The sequence below is a fragment of the Gallus gallus genome, chromosome 2, assembly GCF_016699485.2.
Source record: "Gallus gallus isolate bGalGal1 chromosome 2, bGalGal1.mat.broiler.GRCg7b, whole genome shotgun sequence".
Classification (NCBI taxonomy): Eukaryota; Metazoa; Chordata; class Aves; order Galliformes; family Phasianidae; genus Gallus; species Gallus gallus.
This window is the reverse complement of record NC_052533.1, coordinates 56,506,663-56,531,763: the sequence shown is the minus strand read 5'-3', so window position 1 is coordinate 56,531,763 and position 25,101 is coordinate 56,506,663. Positions and strand designations below refer to the sequence as shown.

At 36.5% G+C, this 25,101-nt stretch overlaps 1 protein-coding gene across 3 annotated transcripts in view; it reads left to right on the top strand.

Annotated features, from left to right (window-relative positions):
- The window catches only part of ATP9B (ATPase phospholipid transporting 9B (putative)), a 168,005-nt gene that overhangs the window by 69,639 nt on the left and 73,265 nt on the right, over window positions 1-25,101 (top strand). For all 3 annotated transcript variants that reach the window (XR_005857867.2, XM_025147637.3, XM_003640746.6), the window contains exons 9-11: window positions 6,324-6,404; window positions 17,130-17,205; window positions 24,340-24,416. Coding sequence is in view for 2 of the 3 variants with exons in the window: in XM_025147637.3 (XP_025003405.1) it covers window positions 6,324-6,404; window positions 17,130-17,205; window positions 24,340-24,416 (234 nt within the window). In the remaining variant the exon portion in view is untranslated. The remainder of the gene's footprint in view (window positions 1-6,323; window positions 6,405-17,129; window positions 17,206-24,339; window positions 24,417-25,101) is intronic.

The following is a 25,101-nucleotide window of genomic DNA, read 5'->3' as shown; positions in this document are numbered from 1 at the left end:
GCAATGGTATAAAATAATGTTTAAACCTGTGCCTTTGATTTAAAGGAAGTAAATATTTGTATTGCACTTGTTTTTACTTATGGAGAATAAATTGGAATCTATTGGAGACTTTTCATTTGAGTGGCAGGACATGCAGCCTCAAGTTTTTGCAGAAATGAAGGCTGGTTCAAATCCTGATTGTTTGAGGCATGTAGGGGATGGAAGAGCAATATATCACAGAGAAACTATTCAAACTGGAAACAGCATGAATTAACTGTCTAATATAGTAACCATGCCTTCCTTAGTTGTTTATAGTTTTTAAATTCTCCATTTTCACGAGCTGTAACTGACAATCTGAATTCACATAATCAGGTAGTTTATCATTTAACAAGTCTTACCTAGTTACCAGCAGGAAATGGAAGCAACCAAGCAGCTAATGTGCCCTTACCCTTTCCTACATTCACATAGTTATGATGTAATAATTCTTTACCTCACAGTAGGCAAGACTTGGTCTTCACGACACTTCATATGATATTATTCTGCCAAGTAAACTAAACTATCTTTTAAGTTACCTATTGCATGGTTTGGTCAAACCATTGACACTTGGTAGCTCCCTCACTCTCATCACTATAGCATTTTTTCCCAAACCACTGTCTTCAGAGAATACTGATTTTTAGATTAGCCTTATACTTCTGAAATGTAAGGGGTTTTATCTCAAATTATTTTAAGTGGCTAATTCTTAACTGGTCTTGAACTGCTTGCAGTGCTTCACTCCCAGGTCCTGTCTCTCTTCAAATTGTTTGGGGAAATATGTTTCAAATTGTTTGGGGAAAATGGTAGCCAAATGTTTTTTAGGGGATCCCATAAATTTCACAAAAGGTAAATTGCACAGAATTGCAGAGGTTGGAAGGGACCTCAAGAGATGGAGTCCAACATGCATTCCAGACAGCTGTCTCTATTCCTGCTGGGGGCAAGTTAGTATTTATTTATCTCTTGCTGATACTTCTGCCTTTACTGGGTTGTTAATAACACGTGCTATCTGTCATCTGAAGAAACTGTGTGGGCAACTTCATAAGGTTCATGTGAAGCTCTAAGAAAGCCGTGAAATTCCAACTTGGATAAAAAATACCATTAATTTTCGTAGTTCCTAATAGAATTAGAACTAAATAGAACTAAAGAAAAACAAAAAATCAGGAATGTTGCTTTCCTGATATTAACCTGAAAATATATTTTGTTTTATAAAATGTTTACGTTGCATCTCTTTCTGTCTTGAAAACACACTGTTTTGCAGCAGTGATCTTGCTAATATGTTCACTATGTAACAAGGATGTGTTTTCTTTGATAACCTTAATAGTATTTTTGGAGAAAATTCTTGGGTTTTGGAGCTGTCTAGCAAAGAACTGGGCTTTGTGTTCTAGTCTTGGGTCAACTTTGATTTTGTTTTCTCTCTACAAAATGTTGAGAGAATCAGGCTATGATCCTTCCTCTGTTATAAGAAACTGCTATGGAAGTGGTCCTCTATGCATTCCATTTATGTTGTGTTGTACAAAGTAGACAGCATGTCCTAATTGCCCAAACACTAATTGGCATGGTGAAAATACAGCATTTCTGTGAAAATGTTTTGATACTGCTCTTTTTTTTTAAGCAAACCTACTTTGCTTTAAGGAATTTTGAGAGATAGGCCTGCTCAAATACCAACTCATTTACAATGAATATGCTTCTAACACTTCCTTATAATTCTATCAATGTTGCCACTTCCACTGTTAGTATGCTACTAAAAGTCTTCTGTCTTACTGTACATATAATTTACATGTTACAATTTTTTTTTAAGATTGTGTGAAAAATAAAACAAAACAAACAAACAAACAAAACAAAACAAAAAAACAAGGCTGGAATGGGGCTCTTGTGCCATAATTCTTGATTGCCACCTGCTGGGCTGCGGGTGAAATAGCTGTGGCTGACTGGCACATTGAGGGCCCCTCCTTCGGGTCTTTTCAGCTGATCTCAAACTGAGTGCAAATTTTATCCGCATAAGGATTTCTGTGAAAGAGTTTGAGGTTTTTTTGTTTGGGTGTGGTTTTTTTTGTCACAGTTGTATACTGCTTTTTTGCTAAATTTAGAATTAGTTGAAAGGGTATAGAGAATGGATGGAGCATAACGTATTCTCTGGCTACAAAGAATTGTTTAGAGAACCCAAAAGTCTTATGGCTTGTCCATTTTAAATACAGGAGACATGTTGGAATTCTATGTCACTTTAAACTGGAGTAAGTGCTCATATTTGTAAGGTTGGGTACAATATTGGGTTATGATTCTGTGGCTAAATTTGTATTTCTTTATGATAAGCCACTAATTCACTGAACAGATTCCATTCACAAAATGAACCTGTTTAGAAGTACAGAGTGGTATGGGGTACTGTCTCAGGTAAGCCATTTTGCCCGCAGTATCTCCAGGCTGATGTTGATTTATTTATTTATTGTCATTTTCAGAATTTTTTCCTTTGCTGGATCAAATAGGTTTAACTAAACTTCTCTTTGAAATAGCAAGTATTTGTTGCAATAGTGGTTTTCCCGACTTCCAGGTGTTGACTCGTATTACAGTGTCTTCTGCATGTGTTTGTAGGGCATTTTCAAGTCTGAGACTTAGTTTATTTTTGCATTTTAAAGTATATTTTTAATAATGTAACGGAACATGCAAGTTGAGCATAAAGCAGACTAAACAACTGGGTCATATATTTAACTAATATATGCTGCATAGTTCATAGAATCATACATCTTTAATTTCTTTAGTTACCTGGCATAACTGTTGTATCTTGTATTGGTGTGAGCTGTCAGTTACACCAAGAGAGCAGCGCTGTAACCTTACCCGCTGTGACACCCAGAATAAATATGCCTGCAGACCTTCAGACCTTTTCTTAAAGAACAGATGACACCATGAAGACGATCAGTGCAGATTTTGTTGTCTTCCTAAAGCACTTACTGTGATCAGAGAATTAAAATTTCAACGGGTCATCTAGTGATGGCTAAGCTGCAAATACTGTAAAAACTAGATTAGGTTTCTTGCAGTTGCATAGTTATACAGGTGGAGCATTTTTTTTAGTTGCAATAACATGCAACTGGGGCATTCATTTCTGGCTTAAGTGATCAAGTAAATTTATTAACAGCAATGAGGTCACTGTAATTTTCAATAAATGGTGACTTGCTGATTTATATCAGAAGATCCATACAACAGTAAACAATGCCATTTATATTTAATTAGTTTTATTGAACCAAAAGCAATTTTATTTGTAATGAACTACACGTTATGATTAAGAATGTATTTTAATGATCTTTAAGTAAGGTGAACAAATGTTGCCCTTGACCTAACAGAGGAGCTTTCTCTATGTTACTAGTAGCTGCAGGGTGATTGGTGAATTACTATTGTGAAATGCAAAAGAGAACATCTTTGTTATTGTATCATCAAGCCATCTCCTGAATTTGAGTGCAAAGGATGAAATGCTTTCTTTTCAATTATTATTTTTAAGTTACAGGTAATGAAATGCATGATGTAATCATGTCATTTTTTTTAAACATCTCATTTACATTTACATAAAAATAACTTTTTATTGCCTAAGGTTTAGGTTTATTGTTTTTACTTTAATCTACACTTGTTACAATCCCCCTGCCCATAACAAATTGGCAGAGCTAATCTGCTTCAATGAACTAGTAGTTCGATGTTTAAAATATGCAAGTTATTCTTTCATACAGCTAAACTTTATGTAGTCCAAGCTACTTTTAGTTTAACTATTAATAGTTCTCTGGTTTTTTAACAAACATTAAATCTCTGTTAGAGGAAATTTCCCTTTTCCATACTTCTCTATAGAGGGAAGCAATGACACAATCTTAACCAGGTACATTTTACTTCCTCAGAGAGCTAAAGTTATATTTACACATAGCATTGTGTACAAATCTTGAAGCCTCCTGGCTGAATTCTCCATTGTGTTTTCTTTTAATACATTGAGATGAGAAATGCACTACTGGGAAAGCAGTGCTGCGTGAAGGGACATCTTTGTACTCCTACAGTAAACTTTATTGTTGAATGCAATTCATATGTAAATGTCAATCTTCTATAACCATTCTGTGGATTTCTTTTTACCATTGTATTATGAGAATTCAGCTTCTGTATTTTATTGGCGAAAGAATGATGCCTATTCAGTGTACGAAGCATTGGTCTACAGTAAAGAAAATGTCCTTCCCTTTCCCCCAGTAATGAAGAAGTGATTTAGGAAGCTACTGAGCACATGTAATAGGCTTGTGTAACTTCTTTCTATCAATGAACTTCCATCCCAGATTTCTCCTGGTGAAGATTTTGTCTTTCTTTTCAATACTCAGCTGCTTGCAGTTTGTGGCATTCTATCTAGAATAATGCCACAAGTGTGTAGGCAGCATGCAGATCTCAGTATTTCAGAAAGGTGAGGTTGAGTTGAAATTCAAAATGAAAAAAAAAAAACAAAACATGGAAAGTTGGGGTTTAAAATCAGAAATACCAAAGGACTAAAACAAAAAGGCATAAAAGGAATATGGTAGAAATTTTCACATTTAAAATATAACAAAGGAGGATGTCACAGGAGATGCAAATACCTGTAGAAAGATTGGAAAGCGGGAAAATATATTACTGCACAAAAACCTATATACTTTAAAATGTAGATATTTCTTCTTTTTATTCTAATCTTGCTTCCTGCTAAGGTATTCTTTGAAAAGAGATAAGTTCTTGGTTGATGCGTTTCACTAGCAGTTTTTATTGTGTATGTGTGTGGTATTAGTTTTCTGCCGTACCATCCACTACTGAGACTTTATTTTTCTTTACATAACAAAGCACATAATAACCCAGATTAGCTAAATTGTAGGTGATAACAGATTCAAAAGAAGTGAATGACGAGGATATAGGACACTGCTTGTGTATTAGTTTCATATGAATTATTTCTCATGCAGCTGATGAATGTAGATAGGAAGAACAAGGATGCAATAAATGAAGCTTAGTGTAAAAGACTAAAATGATTAATAGTTTGAAGATTAAGATAATTTGAGAGTTCTGATTAAATTCAAGGCTATATGAAGTACTATTTTTGCAAGGTATGAAGTAAAAGATTTTTCTATGGAATATAAGCTGAAATACAAATTAATGATTTATTTATAGAACTACACATTTTATAAATGAAATTAAACACGCTTGATAAAGTCACAACAGATTAGAAAACATTTCACTTTTACCTGGAAAAGTGGAAGATTATATTCAGAAATCTATCATCGTTGTGTCAGAGTAACAGAAATGTACAGATGTGTCGACTTTAAAGCTCATTAACACATGTGGACAATTGCAACTTTATTTTTTGTAGTGTTCAAATTGTTTTATTCACATTCAGAGCTTTGTTGTATTTAAATTATGATCAGAAAATAATTGTAGTATTTTGAAAATGGCTATATTTGAGCCAAGATGGGATTACGTGTCCATAAAGGAGGCTGTAAAATTAATTCAATTTTGAAGCTAGTGTATTCTAGCTCACATCAACAGGGTATTATAACTACATAATTGGCTTCCTGGAGGAACGTGTATGATTAGCCTTTTGCAGGATTCATGTAGTAAATAAAGGATGGAAGTAACCTGAATAATTAGGAGCTAGACACTGTAAGAAGCTAGATGTCCTTGCATTTCATCATAGGTTGAGAGTCTTAGTTTCACTAGGCGTTCGTATCAAGCAGCTGCTCCTATCCAAGGCTGGACTGTGGGAGGTCTACTCATTCTGAAATCTCTTAGATGCTGTTGGTCCTAACCACCAAAATTTTCTTAAAACTGCAGGCATTTTCATAGGTTGACTGCAGATGGATATACTGAGTGCTTCAGTATTTAAGAAAAGTCGAGTTCACTGCTTGACCTTTTATTCAGTTGGCTTTTGCCTTGTTGGAAAAGTATTTTGTTTCCAGTTTCATTTAAGAATCAAATGAAACCAAGAAACTTTATTTTTTTAAAGGAACCAGCAAAATATTTTTAAGGTTACACTTAAAAAAAAAAAAATTAAAACCAAGCTCTTAAGAAAAAAATAAATTTTATAATTTCCTATGCATTGTAAATATAAAACAGTTTAGTGCATTAAATATCACCATGCTTATACTATTATTTTGGATCTGATTTCCTTATAACAAGATGTACTGAAAAAGTGATGATTTTTATCCAAAAAACTTCAATGCATTAAATCTGGGGTGGGGTGTTAAGAGTCATATAAACTGAAATTGTTACCATTAAAAGATCCTTCAAAATACTTAATTAAATTCAAGTTTAAATAATAGTAAGCACATTAATCTGTTTTACAGGATCTCTTTTCAATCAATGCTTATGTTTATGCTCAGAAGCCACAGCTGGATATTCATAGTTTTGAGGGTACCTTCACACGGGTAAGTAATGCCAACGAATACATTTCTATTCCTCTCTTCTTAGCATTACAAGAGTATATTTACATGTTCCTGTCATGGAAGTAATTACCAAAATATTTTGTAAATGAAATAAATATTGCAGAAAGCTAATACAAATAGAAGATCTGAAGAAATACAGAATCTGGACTGGTATATTTGCTGACATCACTGTAATATTCTTGTATGAAATTCTGTGTGTAGCACCATATTTTGTCTCATATGTCTAGTATGTCATAGTGTTAAGTTTAATGTATTCTGTAGCCTCACAATGCAACTGATGGTTTCTGTGCAATAAATATGTTCCTTGTTTAACAGCTTCTTTGGAAGTATTAGCTTTTCCTTGAAAATTTCAGTTATGTTGAAAAATAAAAGGTACTTATGTGGAGGCTTTATTAGATCTTTTTTTTCTAGGTATATCTATACTCAAGACCAAATATGGTAACATTGCAAACATTTCTGTGAGATTTTCTCTGTTCCACTGGGTGGCCTGCTAATGTTAATGCTTTAAAGACAGTCGTCCAAACAGCTGGTAACAATATAATAAATAGAAATATCGCTTTACAGATTTGTGGCCCTATCTATGCTATCAGCAGATAGCTTTTTTTTATTTTAACCATACACAGTTGATTCATTCCTCTTGATAGTTTTTTCTAAAAATATCTTGATAGAATTAACTAATATGGGAGGTATACAGAAAAGGTGTTTTTTCACCCGAATGACTCAAACTGGTAATAGATTTTGTTCAGTAATTGGAATTCAAATTCAGTGAACTTATGAGTTACTGCAGTTGTTGAGTCTCAAAGACAAATTTGTACCATTTACATAGTTCATGATGTCTACAGAGTAAATGTCCTTTGCCCCCAACTTTCTGAAGCTGTGAGTTTTTACTTAAACATTGCATTGACCAATTGCCAAATACAATTATTAACAGCTCTAATACTGTTACCCCTGTCCGAACAGCTAAACATATACCTTTCTAAATATAATGTGAACTCTGTGGAGTCTTTTTAACAACTCTAGTCCATGTGATCGAGACATTGGGAAGTCAGGACTAAGCAGTTGCTCCCTGTTCTGGATTCCATTTATACACGTAATAAGAGTGATATGATTTGAGCAGCTGTGGTGTACCTTGTGCTTTCACAGTTAATTTGTATTGTTTTAACTGCTCAAGTAGGCAGGGCAGTTCAGTTTAAATTTCTGGCATCTGGCATTCATTTGAGGGCAGTGTCCTTTATATTTGGATTTATAGGGGATCTTACCGTACGTAGTTCTAGAAGCCTTTTTTGATTGTCATTATCGATTTACTCTTTACAAAGTAAAATGCGTCAGTGCGTTACTTCAGAACACTTCCTGGTTTGTCTTTACAATTTTTCTGTGAGCCCTTGCCTGTTGTACTAAATCATTTTTTGCATTTTATCTCAATCTTACATTACAGTAAAAAAAAAAAAAAAAAGTGCTTAGTGATGCTGATGCATACATTTTTCCTACTTAGGCATTGGTGATGAAAGAAATCTTGCAACGGTAGGTTGACAGGATAATAGCACACTGATTTTTCTTTTCTTTTTTTCTTATTATGAAGGTATAGTGCTAACAGTATAGCAGCCAGATCATTTGAAAAAGTGCATGACCATAAATCAAAACAAACTTAGGTGCACAGCTGTAGTGTTTTTGTGGGAACAACTTCTCTGTAGGCACTCCTATGTGAGAAATATATTCACAGCTAACGTAATAGCTGATTGAAGATGCACTTTGGAGCACTCTTGCATAACTACATCATGAGAGATTAAAGCTCTGCTGCATTCTGATACCCACATGAAATAATGTTTTATTGACCTCCATGGATTTTGGTGCATCGTGCGCAGATAGTACATGAAAGTTGTGTGTGAGTGTCTTTGCATGGGTGTGTGAGAAGGATTATGTCTGACCCTTAAACAATAAGATATCAACTCTTTCTCTCCTCTCCCCTCTTCTAGATTCCCTACCAAGAAATAATAGATCAACTATACTTGGATTCTGTGAAAGTGTGTGAGAGTGTTTTATTTGTTCTCAGAGCATCCTCCATTGTTTGTCTGAGCTTATTTTGAAGTATAGAATGCACAGAATAGGGATTTACAGATATAACTACTAGAGTTCTACCACCTATCTGATGCTCCTGTGATGATATAATAAGTGTTATGGTTTAACCCAGCAGGTGGCTCAGCACAACACAGTCATTTGCTCACTCTGCCCTTCTTAGTAGGATGAGGGATACAATCAAGAAAAAAACCCACAAATTAGAGCTTGTGGGTTGAGATAAAACTATTTACTAAGATAGAGAAAAGGAAAAGGATAATAGTAATGTGTGTGTGTATATACATATATATATGAATGTATATAACAAGTGATGCCCAAGTAATTGCTCACCACTCTCCGACTGAGGCCCAGCTAGCCCCTGAGCAGCAGAAAAGAGCGAGATGAACTCTCACCCTCTTCAAAACTATTTTCACATGATGCCATATAGTATGGAGTATCCCTTTAGCCAGTTTGAGTCATCTGTCCTAATTCTGTTCCCTTCCAACTCCTTGGGCCCTTTGCTTTGAACAGCCTTGGCTTTATGCAACACTGCTTAGTGGCAACTATAAACAGTGTGTTGTGAACATTGTTTTTTCTCCTTGAACCAAAAACATAGCATCATACCAGTCACTCTCAAGAAAACAATTCCATCCCAGCTGGAACTAAGACAGGAAGCTATTTCATCAATCGTGAAAAGTCATGAGAGAACCACTTGTTTGTAGGAAGAAAACAGCCCTAGTTCTTAACCCAACTCTCTCCAGTTGGAGCCTAGACATTATTCTAGAGCAGTTTTGTCCGACCCGTAGCCTGCACATGGCCTAGCCCAGTTGGCAACGCACTATAAAGGTGGTGGCTCCTCCCAACAGAGCAGCCCCGGGCACATGCCCATTGCTCAGCAACAGCCAAACCATTAGTACGCTATTAATGCTGTATCAACTGCAACCAGGGAACAAGGAGAGCAGTGCTATGCAGTGCTGGCTCAAGTGATGGTGACTAATTGTATGCGTTTTGATACATGGACTAAACACAGGGATCTTAACAGCACAGAATTTGCACCCCTTTTTGATGACGGAACTTAAGACTAGGTTTCAAGATTGCAAAAAAAAAAAAAAATCAAATAACATTTGCAATACCATTTTCATTTGATATAAATACATTACCTGCGAATTTCCAACTGGAATGTATAGAATTGCAATGTATAGAATTGCAAACAGGTATTAAACTCAAAAATCTGATCACATCTCTTCACCCCATTTTCATAATCCCTGTCTTTTCAGAGAAAATACAGATCACACCTCATTTATTTCATCGCTTTTTGACAGTAGGCACATTCTAAACAAAGTACAGGAAGAGTAAAATTTCATCAAAAATCTCTGACGAGTGCTCTGAAACCTCGCTGAGAGTTGCAACCACTTCCATTGAACCAATCTGATGCATTAGTTTCACAAAAACAGGGTCAAATAACCCATCAGTTTTGTTTTTGTTTCTTTTTTTAAATGAAAATATAAAAGGTTAAAATAAGTTGGTTTTTTTTTACTTATGTACATAACTGTATATTTTTTGAGGGCTCTTCTGAAAGTAGTGCCTCCTATTTTATTATGTTGGACCACCCCATCAGAGGCAGATGTTGGTGCTATGGCAGTAGAGGTTAAACATTCCTACCAATATTCCATTACATTTTGTTGCTGTGCAGCAGAGAGATAAAATGGCATCTGACATGGAAGTGTGCATGAAGCAACAGTGTGTCACTGAATTCCTCCATGTGGAAAAATTGGCATCCACTGACATTCACTGATGCTTGCTGAACATTGATGGAGACTAAAAGTGGATGTGATCACAGTAAGATGGTAGTTGGTCCATTTTAGCAGTGGCAGATTTTTGTGAGTGGGGCATGCAGGCTGTTGTTCATTGGTGTCAAAAATACATAGTGATTTGCAGCTGAGCGTTTTGCTCTATCAACTAGTGTTACTGTGCTTTCAGTATCTGTTACAGTTTCTCTGGAAATAAATAGGAGGCATTACTTTCTGAGCAACTTATATATATGTGACCCAAGATGATTCCTCTTTAGTCAATGCAGCCCAGGCAAACCAAATGGTTGGACACCCACGTTTCTAGAGTATTGAATCAGTGTGTACTGGCAGGCCCAGTATTTACCTTTTGCTTATGACTTATGTTCAGAATTGTGGAAGTTGTGTCTCCATAGCTTGTGACCTTCTCTGATTTTCTTATGTTTGGGCCTCTCTTCCACCATTCCCTTAAGAATCTTTTCCTTAAATTTCTCCTGTGTTGCAGCTGTGCATTGTCACTTCACTCTCTGCAGTCATTTTGTGACTCTTTCTAAATCTTATTTTTGTTAAGCCAGTAGAAATGCTGAAGTTCTGATTTCTTTGAGTTCTAGTTTATAAACTGTAGTAAAATTCCTATGGCAGAGAACTATTTTACATCATTTTTTCCAATATATGATCTTATAGCATAGAATTTTAAATCAAATGACTGTCTTAATGTAAACCTATTGCATGTAGCTGATGTTTCGTAAAAATACATATTAGGGATGTGAGCAGAGAAAATTGTATACTCATTTATGGGCAGAATCTCTGACCTGGAGCCAATTAAAAATGTTATTTGTTTGGTTGTTTTTAGACATGGATTTTATCTGTGTTTTTTTGTTAACAGGTTTAGAGACAGTGAATGCTGCTGTTTACTCCAAAGCTTATGTTCGTCTAACTCTAGTAGTGTCGGAAAATTTGCAGAATCATTTCTCCATACTACAGACGCAGTCTTGTTCAGGAACCAGAGTCCTTATTCCTTCCTTTTTTTTTCATTTGTCCCTGCAATCTCCCCACTTCCCAGCCCTGCAAAGTAGAAGTAAAAATAATATGAAATTGCTGAACTCATAACCTGTAAACATACCTTTTATTTTCCATTTGAGCAAATGGATAACAGGGTTAAGACATCATCCATTTGGGTAGGGAAGGTATGAGGTGTGGTAAACTGAATGAAGAGTAGAATGGGGTGGAGGTGTTGGATGAGGACATATGGATGTGAAACAACTGTAGTGAAATAACCTGAAGTTAATTTACTTGCCAGACTATTCTGTTGATGAGTAAGATGAGTAAAAATAGATCTAGCTCTTTAAATGTTATCCTATTTTGAATTACCTAAAAGGAGGTGTTTCACAAATGTTGCAGCACATAAACATTGGGCATGTGGTTTTCAGCTGTTCATAATCACTGAGGAGGTTCCAATTTCTTCTCACAGTGTTGGAAGAGCTTCATAATTCACTGACTCAAAATCTATTATCTGAAGAATATACTGAGGCAAAAAATAAAACAAATTTTTTTTGCATAGTATCCTATTCCTGACAGTAGCCGGAATTAGACTGCTGGGAAGAGAATAAGAAATAGGATAAGGAGGTGATAATGCCTTTTTCAGAAGATTCCTCTGTCTTTTAACTCATGATATGCGAACTTCTTGAGTCAGTGTTCGTTTCTCTAAGTAACCTGCAATGAGTTTCCCTTCTTTAAACTTAGCCAACCCGCCCTTGAACCTGTGCAACCTTTTAGCATTGAAACATCAGGAAGTGCTACAGGTTAATCACATACTTTTATGAAGAGCAATTACCTGTTTTATTTCTGCTGACTTATTAATGACTTCTTTCTTACTTTGAAAGAGACAGCAGTTATCTGTTCTCAAAGGTGTATTTCATCGTTCTGATTAAAGAGTTCCAATTTATGTAGTTATACCTGGTATGGAAGCTAGTTTGACCATGCACTTTGGCCTTCTGAAAATTTTCCAGTTCCTTTTTGTTTTCTCTTTAGAGCAAGGAATGGGGAAGGGAAGGCTTTAGAAATAAATGCTTAAAACGTGAGTAAATGGGTTTCTTTGTAGTTGCATGATATTTTTTATTTCATTATTTTTCTCTCCAACTAGCTTTAAGCATTCAGTCTTTTCTTGATTAAATCAGCATTTTAGTAGATTTGTAATAGTCTCAATCTGCTTTCTGAGTAGTTAGAATCAGCTTCACTTTGAATTCAGGATGTGTGTTTTGTAAGTGCAAAACTTCATCTGGCCACTTCTGTAGGGAGATTAATTTTTAAGTTTTTTTTTTACTTGCTCTGTTACCACTTTAATTCTTCATATTCTACAGTAGTGATGAACACGGTTCATTTCTCTCTGGGATTCCACTGATGGCTTCTTTTCACTGGAGCAGGGCAGGGTAAAAAGAACAACCACTTTAATCTATCCTTAGTTTTAAATGCTTAAACTATTGTTCTATTTAAGCATGAAAGTGCTTTTCATTTTATCTCATAGTCTTTTAGTGTCCTCGCATAGCCTACAGTACTACACCACTATTAAATCATGTATGTATTTCTAAAGCTATTTTGTATGAAAGTTTGATTTTTATTATCTGAAGTTATGATTATGAAAATAAGTGGAGATGTAGAAGAAAATATTTTTGTCTCTAATTTTATATATTTTATTTAGTGACTAGTTAAAACACGATGTTCCTTTTGAAACTTAATTTTTCTTCATCTTGGAATTCAGCATGATGTGAAAATGATTACTTCAGTATGATCACAGTGTTACTAAATGGCAGTTGGAAAATTGTCTGTGTTAGCCTGTTTCATAGCTCTGGACAGCAGGTATTCTGTGTGGAAATTCTGAGAGAAAAATAGAAAAACTATTTCATTCATTGAATCTAAATTCTTCCAAATATGTTATCTGTGTCTGTGTCCTGTCACTGTATTTACTGTATTTTGATGACAGTAAAAGATTAAACCATTAATTCTGTTGGAGTTGCAAAGTTTGACTGAAACATGAGTGCTTTGAGGTCAGCTTTAATAGACTGCAATATCCTATATGTCTCCTGGCAGCTCCTCTGACAAACACTAACATGATTTCTTCTTTGAGGTACAGCAACGTGTACACAGTAAATAAAAGCTTTTTTTTTTTTTTTGCACACTTGTGCATTAGTTTTCTGTTGATCTAGTGATGCAGTGAGAAACTCCACAAATTTCTTATTTAGAATACTTGAACAGAATTCCTTTTTTTTTTCCCTCCACTTTGTAGATGTATATATAACTATAAAAATCAAGCAGCCTTTCCTGTGACATAGGACAGGCTGAAAGAGCTGAGGCTGTTCAGCCTGGAGAAGAGAAGGCTCTGAAATGACCTGATAGTGGCAAGATTGCTGATGACACTGAGTTGAGTGGTGTGGTTGACACAATAGAAGGGAGTGACACCATGCAGAGGTACCTGGACATGCTCAAAAAGTGGGCACATGAGAACCTAATGAGCTTCAACAAGGCCGAGTGCAAAGTGCCTTTTGTCAAGGCAATCCCAGATATAAGTGCAGACTGGGAGAAGAAATTCAGAGCAGTCCTGCAGACAAGGACTGGGGAATCCTGATGAACAAAAACCTGGCCATGAGCCAGCAGTGTGTGCTTGTGACCCGGAAGGCCAGATATATCCTGGACTGCATTAAAAGAGGAGTGGCCAGCAGGGAGAGGGAGATGATTGTCCCCCTCTACTCAGCTCCTGTGAGGCCCCATCTGTAATGCTGCATCCAGTCCTGGGGGCCCCCAGCACAAGAAAGATGCAGAACTCTTGGAATGGGTCCAGAGAAGGGCCAGCAAGATGATCAGAGAGCTGGAGCACCTCTCCTGTGAGGAAAGATTAAGGGTGTTGGGCTTGTTCAGCCTGGAAAGGAGAAGGCTCTGAAGAGATCTGATAGCAGCCTTCTAATATTTAAAGGGAGCTTATAGGCAGGATGAAAATCAACTTTTTACACAGGTAAGTAGTTGAGAGAGGACAAGGTGGTATGGGTTTAAAGTAAAAGAGGAGAGATTTAGATTAGATGTCAAGGGAAAGTTTTTCATTGAGAGAGTGATGAGGTGTTGGAACAGGTTGCCCTGATAAATTGTGGATACCGTATCCCTGGAGGCGTTCAAGGCAAGGTTGAGCGGGATCCTGGGCAGCCTCATCTAGTGTTTGGCCACCCTGCCCATGTCTGGAGGTTGGAACTGTGCATGGGCTTTAAGGTTCCCTCCAACCTAAGGAATACTATGTTTCTATAAAACGTAATCAAGGTTAGCATGTCTGTTGCTTACCAAAAAGTCTGCACATGTCATGGCCAGCTGTGTGAAATGAAGACTCCTGTTTGGTGCCAGCCAAAGTGGTAGCCTTCCACTTCACAAAAGACCAGTCGTGTAGTGGCAGTGCCTTCTGAAAATATGAAAGGATTTCAGGGAAGTTATTCTGCTACTTTCTGCAATTCCTGAAAAGCCCATGATAGGAATGAATTAATTTAGTATCTCTTTTCAACTCTCATATGTTCAATCCATGTTTTATTATTGGCACTGTTAAAACAGATTCTGAAATCTCTAAATTTCCATATTGGAACTTAGCACTGAATATATTCCTGTTTCAACGTTCACACAAGTAAATGGCAATCTTTCCACCCACTGTGGTGTCTGAAACAGCTGCAGTTAGTATTTTGATTTAATACTAGCATCTTCCTCTGAAAAACTAGTATTCTGTGAATAATTTGCAATTAGATTTCTGAGTCTATGCAGTGCTTAGTTAGGTTTTAAGAAGGCCAAAATAATCACAGAATCTTGATAATCCAAGAAAGACAGGAATCTGAGCATTATCAAGGTAGGAGAAATTATTAAAAAAATATATTTCTATAGTCTGTGGATGAGCCCTGTGCTGCTACTTGTCTCAGATAGAATTTTCAAGTATTACAGAGATGACTGAAGACTACCAGTCATACTTATTTGATAATAATAGATAATAAAAGTAATTTAATAATACTTCTGTAGTATTTTATGCTTCAGCGATCAAGACTTTATATGTTACTGATGCTACCAGTAATTTTAAATATTGCTGTACTGCTGATCCTGTTTTTCATTCAGAAGTAGTTCCAGTTAGATGGGCATTTTGCTACTTCTAAGCATTGCTTGTCCAAGATGAAAGAGAACATGATATCTGTTACTTGAAAAACGCAGTGATTCCTTGAAATTTAGAGGCTTCCACTGATAAGTTTGATTATAACCTCCAGGTAGGTTAATCCTTTTTTATTTCATATGCCTGTTAATGGGATCAGAACTACAGTGATGTGGAAAGTCTGCCTTTTCATTTTAGTATCATCAGATGGGTGCATCATAGCTATCAGTCCACGTTCAAAATTGAATTATTTTTTTTTACAAATACAGAAGCAAAAAATTCAACCATTTTTAACTATGTGAAGAAATATTACATTTTAACTATCTTTAGACTTCGGTAGAGATATCAATGTGAAGCATTTTTACTGTTATGTAGCAGTATTTGGGAATTCACTTCAGCATTTCTTTATGGAATGCTCTAGTTGAAAATTCCTACATAGTGCCATTTTATTCTATTAAAGGACTTCCAGATGCTGTTGTCTCCCTACAATTAAAATATATTAGAGATGACTTGTGTAGTGTTAATTTCTTTCATAAGAATAAACAAAAAAATCCTTTTTTATCAAAGCCTAATCTTTGTCAGAGACCATCTGACAATTCTTTGCAGAATATATACTGTTTTTGTGAGTCTTGAGCCAAAATATGTGGTTCGTTGTTTTGTTAAAATCTTTTAGTTTATTCTGTATCCGTCCTTTCTTTCCATGTTTCTGACAGAATAGTTTTCTATGCGTCTCAGACAATTCTTAATTAAGAGGAAAAAAAGTTATAATTTCCCTGTGAGGGTTCTTTGCAATTATATACAAAAGTGTGTTTGAGATTTTGGCTTTTTAGGAATAGAAATTTGTAAGCAGTCCATCCCATGCTTGGTATTTTTTCAAAATGAAGGTGAAAAATGGAGATGTGGGTTTTGATAATCAGTCTTATGTAAAATTTATTGTGTACTTGGGTAATCAGTGGTCTCTCATTTCTTGCAAAATGATTAGTGCAATCTGTAATGACCAAATGCACTTGTTTACCCTATCTGCTAAAGTTTCCTGTAGCTGTAAACAATGCATTTCACAGCTGCTAAATAACAAATATGTAATGCTCATAATTAATTATGAAAAATTGTTTTTTTACAGTTGGTGGAATGAGGTGAGGAGGGGTGGAGGGGTGAGGGGTGTCCTGGAATCATAGAAACAATTTTGTATTGGAAGTGTTTTCCCGTTGGATATGCATTTTGTACATGTTGTAAGACAATGCAAGTGTGTTTACATTTGAAAGTCAAATAGTCTTCCCTGAAGTTGCTGTAATGTCACTTGGATTGCAAAATGATAATGACTATGATTTACTGTATCATTTAGAAATGATTAAAATAGTCATAGAGAACAAACCACTAATTTTTAGTGCTTAGTGTTCTTAACTCACCTGTAGATAAGGCAAATGGCTTCTCAGTTTCATGAAGCTGAGGAAAGAGCATGTTCCTTTAAAAAACAATATTGAGTTGATTTTTTTCTCTGAACGTAAGTAGGTTTAAATAATACGGCCTTGAATCAAGTGAATTTTTTTGTCAGAATCTGGATAATGTATTTTCAGTGAATGCTATTACACAGTGATTTGATGCAAGGATTCAGGCATCCTGTGCAAATTATTTTTTTCAGATGATTTTGCATTGTTCTCAAGTATGACAATGTGTAATGTTGATCTACTAGTTCTTTTTTTTTCACAGGAAGACAGTGATCCAGCAGTTCATGAAAGCCTTAGTATAGAAAATACATTATGGGCAAGCACTGTTGTTGCTTCAGGTAAGTGTTGTAACATCAAACATGAACATACATCTAAAACCTCATCTGTGGAACTGTACTTCTATTTTACATAGTGAAATATTAAGGATTTTTGAAAATCTGTGTGTCTTCTAGCCTATTAATCTGTTGCTCCCTTGTTTGCATTCCCATCAGTTCCCTCATGTAACTGACAACGTTTTCATATCTTTTTAATCCTCCTTATTAGGTCCTTATACTTAAATTTTGCTGTTTCAGTAGTGCTGTCTTTTTTTATCCTGTTAAAGCTACTGACCTTTTTCTCTTTAATTAAAACTTGTGTATTGCAAAGTGTTGTGTTCAGCCCACTGTGGATAGCGTCTTGCTGAAAAACAGGCATGCTCTTGTATGTGTTAGGAGATTTTTTTAATATACACACCATACTGAGGGTAAAACTTGCTTAAAATCTTTTATCCGGCAAATCTTAATCAGAAGTTATTAATCAGCTACATTGTTATGTAATTTTTCGATTAATTTTTAAATATTAGTGATGTTTTCTGTGCCTTTCACATATTAAGTAGATACTGTATTCAGGCCGTTATAAAATTTCATTTTAAATAGGAGAAAATTATTTTCTTTAGTTTTTGCCCCAGGTAAGAAGTTAAAAGTACAGTAGGGAGACAAGAAGGCTATACACAAAGATAGAGTTAGGAGAGTGTGATTTCTAGAAGGAGCTAGCGTTTAAGATCAGCAATTGGAACATTTGGAAATGTTACTCGGGGGGGGTACAAACAGGAAGGAAGTAAAAGGAGAGGAGGAAGAAGAAGGTAGGCGGGGTGAGTCTCCACCTAACTAGCAAGGAGAAGCCTTCCCAGTAGGGTCCAACTTTACGTCTTCAAGGAGAATATTAAAATGAACATATTTGGAGGGTTGTGGAGAACAAATCAAGTTTAAGAAGTCGGCAAAGGAATCTGACTGAGCACTCCTCTCTAGAGTCTGAATGTTCTTTGAGGCTCAGTGTTGGTTTTCATTGCGCTAGTAAACTGTTCTCTGTGAAACTGTTTTGTCAAATGGATGATGCCTGCAATTGTCTTCACCTAGGTTATTAACTTAATTAGCCAAGATTTTAAACTGTGCATAAAACAGTGCTGCTTGTGAATTACAAGTTTTAATTACTAATGTGGCTTTTTCCAGTTTGATTTTCACCAAACTTACACATGGAGAAAAACTACATTGAAAGTATATGCATTTGCAAAAGCAGTAATTCTGAATCAGCGATTTTGAATTTTAATTGAAAACTGCTCATGTTTTCGTTTCCAGGGTGGATTATTTGATTTTCTTTAGAAGTGCAGATAAAGTCTGAGGCCTCTTGGTCTGCCCTCTGAACTTGACACTCAGATTCATGGAAACAGGGGGTGCTCACTGCCTGTGAGAGTAAATGTAGAATGGATATATTAAGTAATTTTTTTTGTTTTCTTCTTAAGGATTTTGTGAAGGTATAAAATTGTTTATGAAAGTCTTAGATTTGTTATTAATGCCAGTAGAAAAAAACACAAAAATAATTCTGAATGACCACGTCCCCTTCTGAAGGAAAAAATAATGTGATGAAGTAATTAAAAATGTCGTCATAAGTCCAGATCTTACAAGAATTACTCAGCAAATCTATGGAGGTAATTCTTAGTATTTGACAGGATTAGGTCTGTAATAAAAAGTAGGAAGTGATTGCCTCAAGTCTGTTGCTTATTTAATAAGGAATTTATAATGTCTTACAAGTGCACTGTGGGTGGATAGTCATAAGTAAGACATAAGATGGAACAATTAAGAAACTGTTAAGTTAAAACATTTTCTAGGTTTGGTGATAACTGATGTATAGAATCATAGAATCATAGAATGCCCTGGGTTGAAAAGGACCACAATGATCATTGAGTTTCAATCCCCCTGCTATGCGTAGGGTCGCCAACCACTAGACCAGGCTGCCCAGAGCCACATCCAGCCTGGCCTTGAATGCCTCCAGGGATGGGGCATCCACAACCTCCTTGGGCAACCTGTTCCAGTGTGTCACCACCCTCTGGATGAAAAACTTCTTCCTACTGTCCAACCTAAACCTCTCCTGTCTCAGTTTAAAACCATTCTCTCTCTCTCGTCCTGTCACTATCCACCCTCATAAGCAGCCGTTCCCCCTCCTGTTTATATGCTCCCTTCAGTAGTGGAAGGCCACAATGAGGTCTCCCTGGAGCCTTCTCTTCTCCAGTCTAAGCAATCCCAGTTCCCTCAACCTTTTCCCATAGGAGAGGTGCTCCAGCCCTCTCATATCTTAGTGGCCCTCCTCTGGACCTGCTCCAAGAGCTCCATGTCCTTCTTGTGCTGGGGGCCCCAGGCCTGGACGCAGTACTCCAGATGGGACCTCACAGGAGCCAAGTAGAGGGGGACAATCACAATCACCTCCCTCTCCCAGCTGGCCACCCCTTTTTTTAATGCAGCCCAGGACACAGTTGGCCTTCTGGGCTGCAAGTGCACACTGCTTGCTCATGTCCAGCTTCTCATCCACCATGAGTGTGTCATTATTTTCGTCCACAGTGAATGTACATGGGAAAGTTAGAATACTTAGGGCTGAGCTAATTAAATGTGAGTTTATATATATATATATATATATATATATATATAATTAGTTGAAATTACAAAATTTCTGACAACTGAAAGCTGTGTTAATAACACTTGTCATTATGAGCATATATAAACCTCCTTGCTTAAAGCCTGCAGTGGCAGAATGTCAAGAGTAGACTTGGGTCAATTTGCTTGCACCTTGAGCATGGCCTTTTATAACACTTAATTGTACCTGAAAATTTTCCTTACACATAAGCTCTGTGATGGTGACTGTCACTCAAATTCCATGAAAACAGAAGAATAAACAACTGGTAGCAGGACAAAATGTTATCTCTCTGCTTTATAGATATGTACCTCAACTCAGCAAATTTGTCTCTTATTTCAGTCTTCCTTACTGTCTGTGATAGTTTTGTTGTAGCATAGGTATTTTTCACCCAAAAGAGTAGCATATTTATGTGCAAACCTTCTTCTGTTACTTTGAGACTTTGCTTCAAGAAAGTGGGTATGTAGTCTGTGCCAAGGTGGTGGACAGGGCTTATTTTGTTGCTGAGTGTGACACATATGGTATGGGATATCCTTTGGATGGGTTTAGATCAGTGTTATGGCTATGTCCCTTCCCAGCCTTTTGCCAGTTCACAGCCTCCTGGCTTTGGGGGTTGTTGGAGACGGACTTGATGTTACGGCAGCACTGCTTAGCAATAGCGAAACATTGGTGCAATGCCAGCACAATTCTTTGTACAAGTGCAGAGCAGAGCACTGTATGGGCTGCTGTGGGGAACTTAACTCCATCCCAGCCAGACCCATTACAATACGGTAGTCATAGCGGCCTCTGAGCTTAGAAGGCTGCTTCCTTCAGTGCTCTTCAGGCAGCCTGGACATCATCTGTTAATAAACAGAGCATGTATGTGACCAGTTATTCATGGGACTGTGTTATGCCCTTGCCAACTCCTTGCAGGTTGTTACAGAACATTCTGGGTCAAGTGATTTGTTCTGACATATCAGTGACTGATGCTGTCAGTCTCAGCTGCTGAGACAAGGAGCTATATCACAGGCACACAGGAAAGGAGCATGTAGTTGAGTTTCAAAACTTCATTTAATTTCAAAAAAGGTTTTGCATAGGACATAAAGAACAGTTGTCAGACAAGGGCATTCTCTTTCTTCCTGGCGTTAGGCATTTGTTTGACAAGATGTGTGGTGTCAGATTTGTATGTAAAGGCATCGTGGAGAATGGCACCCTGTGATGCAATTGTCAGTCCTTAGCTGGGTTTTGTGTTTTTTTTTTCCCCTATTATAAACTTCTATGATTTTAGAGGGAAATATGTGGCTTTCACAGCATTAGTATTAATAAAAGTTTGTGTGATATGGTACTGGGCAGCTGCAAGGAGAAGAAGAGACAAAGAATGTAATCTGAAGAGCAATTAAGTTAAAAGGAGAAAGCAGGAGGAAATAATGTTTTCTTGTAATCCCACTGCATTATCTCACATGTGAAGTGCTGGCTTGTTTCCAGTGAGACTTCCTACATATATACTTTTTAGTACAGTGTTTTTATCAGGCCTATTTTCTTCCCCTTGTTCTTAGTGCTTTTATTTTTCAAAACTTTATTGTGCATCCTAGGAAAGGGTTGCTAAGAGGGTGGCAGAAAGAGGGAAAGACAACAAAGTGGTGATCACAAATATTCCCCCTGTAAATCTGCAAAGAAATGAAATCAAGTTTAGCTCTTTTAGATGCTTATGAGCCTGAAATAATTTGAGTTTACGCTTTTAGAAAAAAAAAAATCTTTATGTAGAGAATCAAGACTGCAGGATGGTGTTTCACTGGAGTGTTTCTTTCAAGCTCTGTCTTCTGGACTCTTAAGAACCCCTTTCCTTGAAGTCACTGTTTGTTTATCTCAGCTTATTTTCCTCTTTCCATAAACTGAATTCCTGACATTCCTTAGCACACAGTACATGAAACACGTTGTTTCAGCTAGGATAGCCTGCTGTCTCACTATCTCACTGTTAGTCAAAGTGAGATGGAAAGTCAAGGTCAGGCTAGGAAAAGTATTTGGGGAATGGTGTGGGGAACACCTCAGAAAACTTGACCTTGTTGTTAATGACAGTTTTAGGGGAAAGATGCTACAAATCGATCGTTTTTCAGATCAGTAACAGTAAATGTAAGTGTATAAAGGTTTTATCAGCTGTGTGTTGAATTCAGAATGCTTTGTCACACCTAATATATTTTATATGCCCATATTTTCTAGACTTAGAATGAATAGTCAGATATAGAAATGTAAATCTGAAATGCTTTTTGCTCCATACTCTAAAGCACGGACAAACATCTGGATACAGTGTGTACAGAAAGTACAAAGACTAATTTGCCAGGTTCACACAGGAAGCCTCACTCTCAAGTCCAAACCATGCAGCCATCCTTTTGTTGTTATTAGGTAAATGTTTTTACTGAGAGAAAGTAATTCGACTTTTTCTATTTATGATTAACATCCAAGTGAATTTAAAAAGATAACAGCAAGATACAGAATTTATGTGCAGTTCTTAATATGTATATTACTGATGTGAAATTTTTACTACTGAAATATGGTTTGTTTCTTATGGCATGTAGATGATATGATCGTTTAAGTATCTGGGGAATTCTGTAAATAATTTCTGGTCTATTATAGAATCATAGAATCACAAGGTTGGAAAGGACCTATAAGATCATCTAGTCCAACCGTCCTCCCATCACCATTGCTACCACAAGCTACTAAACCATATCTCGTAGCTCCTCATCCAGACGCATCTTGAACACTGCCAGGGACAGTGACTCCACCACCTCCCTGGGCAGGCCATTCCAGTGCCTGACCACTCTCTGAGAGAAAAAGTTTTTCCTCATGTCTAATCTCAATCTCCCCTGGTGCAACTTGTGGCCACTTCCTCAGGTCCTGTTTGTTGCCTGGGAGAAAAGGCGAAACTCATCCTCCTCTTAACCTCCCTTCATATAGTTATAGAGAGCAATAAGGTCTCCTGTGAGCCTCCTCTTCTCCAGACTAAACAATCCCAGCTCCCTCAGCTGCTCCTCATAAGACTTGTGCTCCAGACCCCTCACCAGTTTCGTTGCTGTTCTCTGGACATGTTCCAGGGCCTCAATGTCTTTCTTGTAGTGAGGGGCCAAAACTGCACACAGTACCTGAGATGTGACCTCACCAGTACAGGGGGATGATTACCTCCCTGCTCCTGCTGGCCTCACTATTTCTAATGCAGGCCAGGATGGCATTGGACCTCTTGGTCACCTGGGCACACTGTCGGCTCGTGTTCAGCCGAGCATCAACCAACACCCCCAGGTCCCTTTCCTCTTCACAGTCATCCAGCCACTCATCCCCAAGCCTAAAGTGCTGCATATTGTTCAGTGCCTTACCTTTCTCTATACTGCTGGTCCATAATTTAAGCAGTCTTTATAATAATGAATATTCTGTTGGTTTCCTTCAGATTTTGCCCTTTGTTTTAATAATAGTGCCTGGAGGAATGAGATTGAGCATTACTGAAGATTAATTTACAGTCACTGATGTTTTGTACAAGGATTCAAAGTTTTCAATGGCATTCTCATTCTCCATTAAATGAAGCTTCCTTTCTTTAACTTTCGTCATGTCTTCCTTTTATTTCATCTTTTTTTTTTTTTTATGGCCTGTTATGTTGTAGCAACAACTATAACAGATCTTTTACGTTGTCTTGATTTTCCAAAGGTAAATTAAGTTAATGTCAGCTAAAAGTGTAATACTTCTAGAGGTTTTAGAGCCAGCTGAGTTTGGTGTTTCCAACAAGTGATGTTAATTATTTGTTTATAGCATTAAGATGACAAAAATGACCACATTGTTTGTAATAACATTAAACCATTTCTTATCCTTGAAAAAAAAGGAATAGAAATAGTCTTTATACTAGCATGTGAGATGCATAGTAGTAAAAATCTGAGTTTTTGTAATAGAGAAATGTTTTGAGTGATGCTGAAACCCAGTTTTCACAGAGCATCCAGTTACAATCAACAAGATGATTGGAACTAGAGAATTCTTTTAATATGTTAATAAAAATGAGAGTATTTATGTATGGGAGTCTATAAAAGTAATGAATTGGGTCAACTGGCTATTATATCATGATAGATGACAGAGCTAGATGGAAATTTGTGTATGATCATAGAATCTTTAAGGTTGGAAAGACCAGTAAGGCCACTAAGATCATCTAGTCCAGTTGTATTCAGTACTATTGTACTCATTTTTTCTTCCTTTTCAAGGACAGTTATTTATGCTTTGTTAATTTCAGGAAAGAAGTTGAGAAAACTTCCAGTTCAAATGCAAGTCTTTTACCAGCTACATTTAGATTTTTGTATTTTCATTGAAAAGAATGAAAGCATATAGTAATTTTTATGGATGTTAATTAAAAGAGTTAGAACAATCCTTTATAATAAATTCTGCATAACAGCATCCACAATGTTATGTATGCTGCATACTTGTTTTTTTATACAATTGATTTGTTTGAAGGATTGTAAATTATTGCTGCTTTTAATTCAGACCATTTTTTCTTAACTACTTGGCACCTCTGTTTTGTTTTTCAGGAACTGTAATCGGTGTTGTCATCTACACAGGAAAGGAAACTCGAAGTGTAATGAACACATCCAATCCAAAAAATAAGGTCAGTTAGCCTTACTGTGTGATTTCCTTCTTTTATTTTCATAAAACATAAATAGGTATACCTATAAGCAGAGACCTACATGCTCTAATGTACTTCGTGTGTGTTGGATTGAAGTGAGTGTTGATGCAAGAAGTGAATTCTGCCTCAATCTCCTTCCATAATTAAAACTATTCTTCCTTTAGCTAGGCCTATTACAGGTACTAATGGAAATATATTATTTTCAAATATAAATATTCATCCTTCTGTATTTGTGTGTCAAAGCAGATTATGGGCTCCCGCTTAACTTCTCTCAATTTTTTTTTTTTTTTTTTTTTTTTTTGCTGTATAATATTTGGCCAAAACTGCGCAGGAATTGTAAAAAATGTTTATAACAGGCTACTAAAATTTATGCTGGCTCCCAGAAGAAGTAGAGTGAGATAACTGAGCTTTCAGTAATTACCTAGAATGTTTTTGCAGAGGCTTTTATTAGTTTGGTAAGCAGTGAACGTATCTTCAAGAGATGTGTCTTTTGGAGAAATACTAGAAGTTTGGTTGCCTCTCTGCGTACAGGGTTCTTTCAGTTCAAAACAGTGGAAATGGTTAGTTTCATCAGCAATGTTTCTAATACAAGTTAGGCTGGGGGAGGGCTCTTAGTCATAATGTTACAAAACTTTAGGCTGTATTTTTCAACTGAGACCTCTGTTTA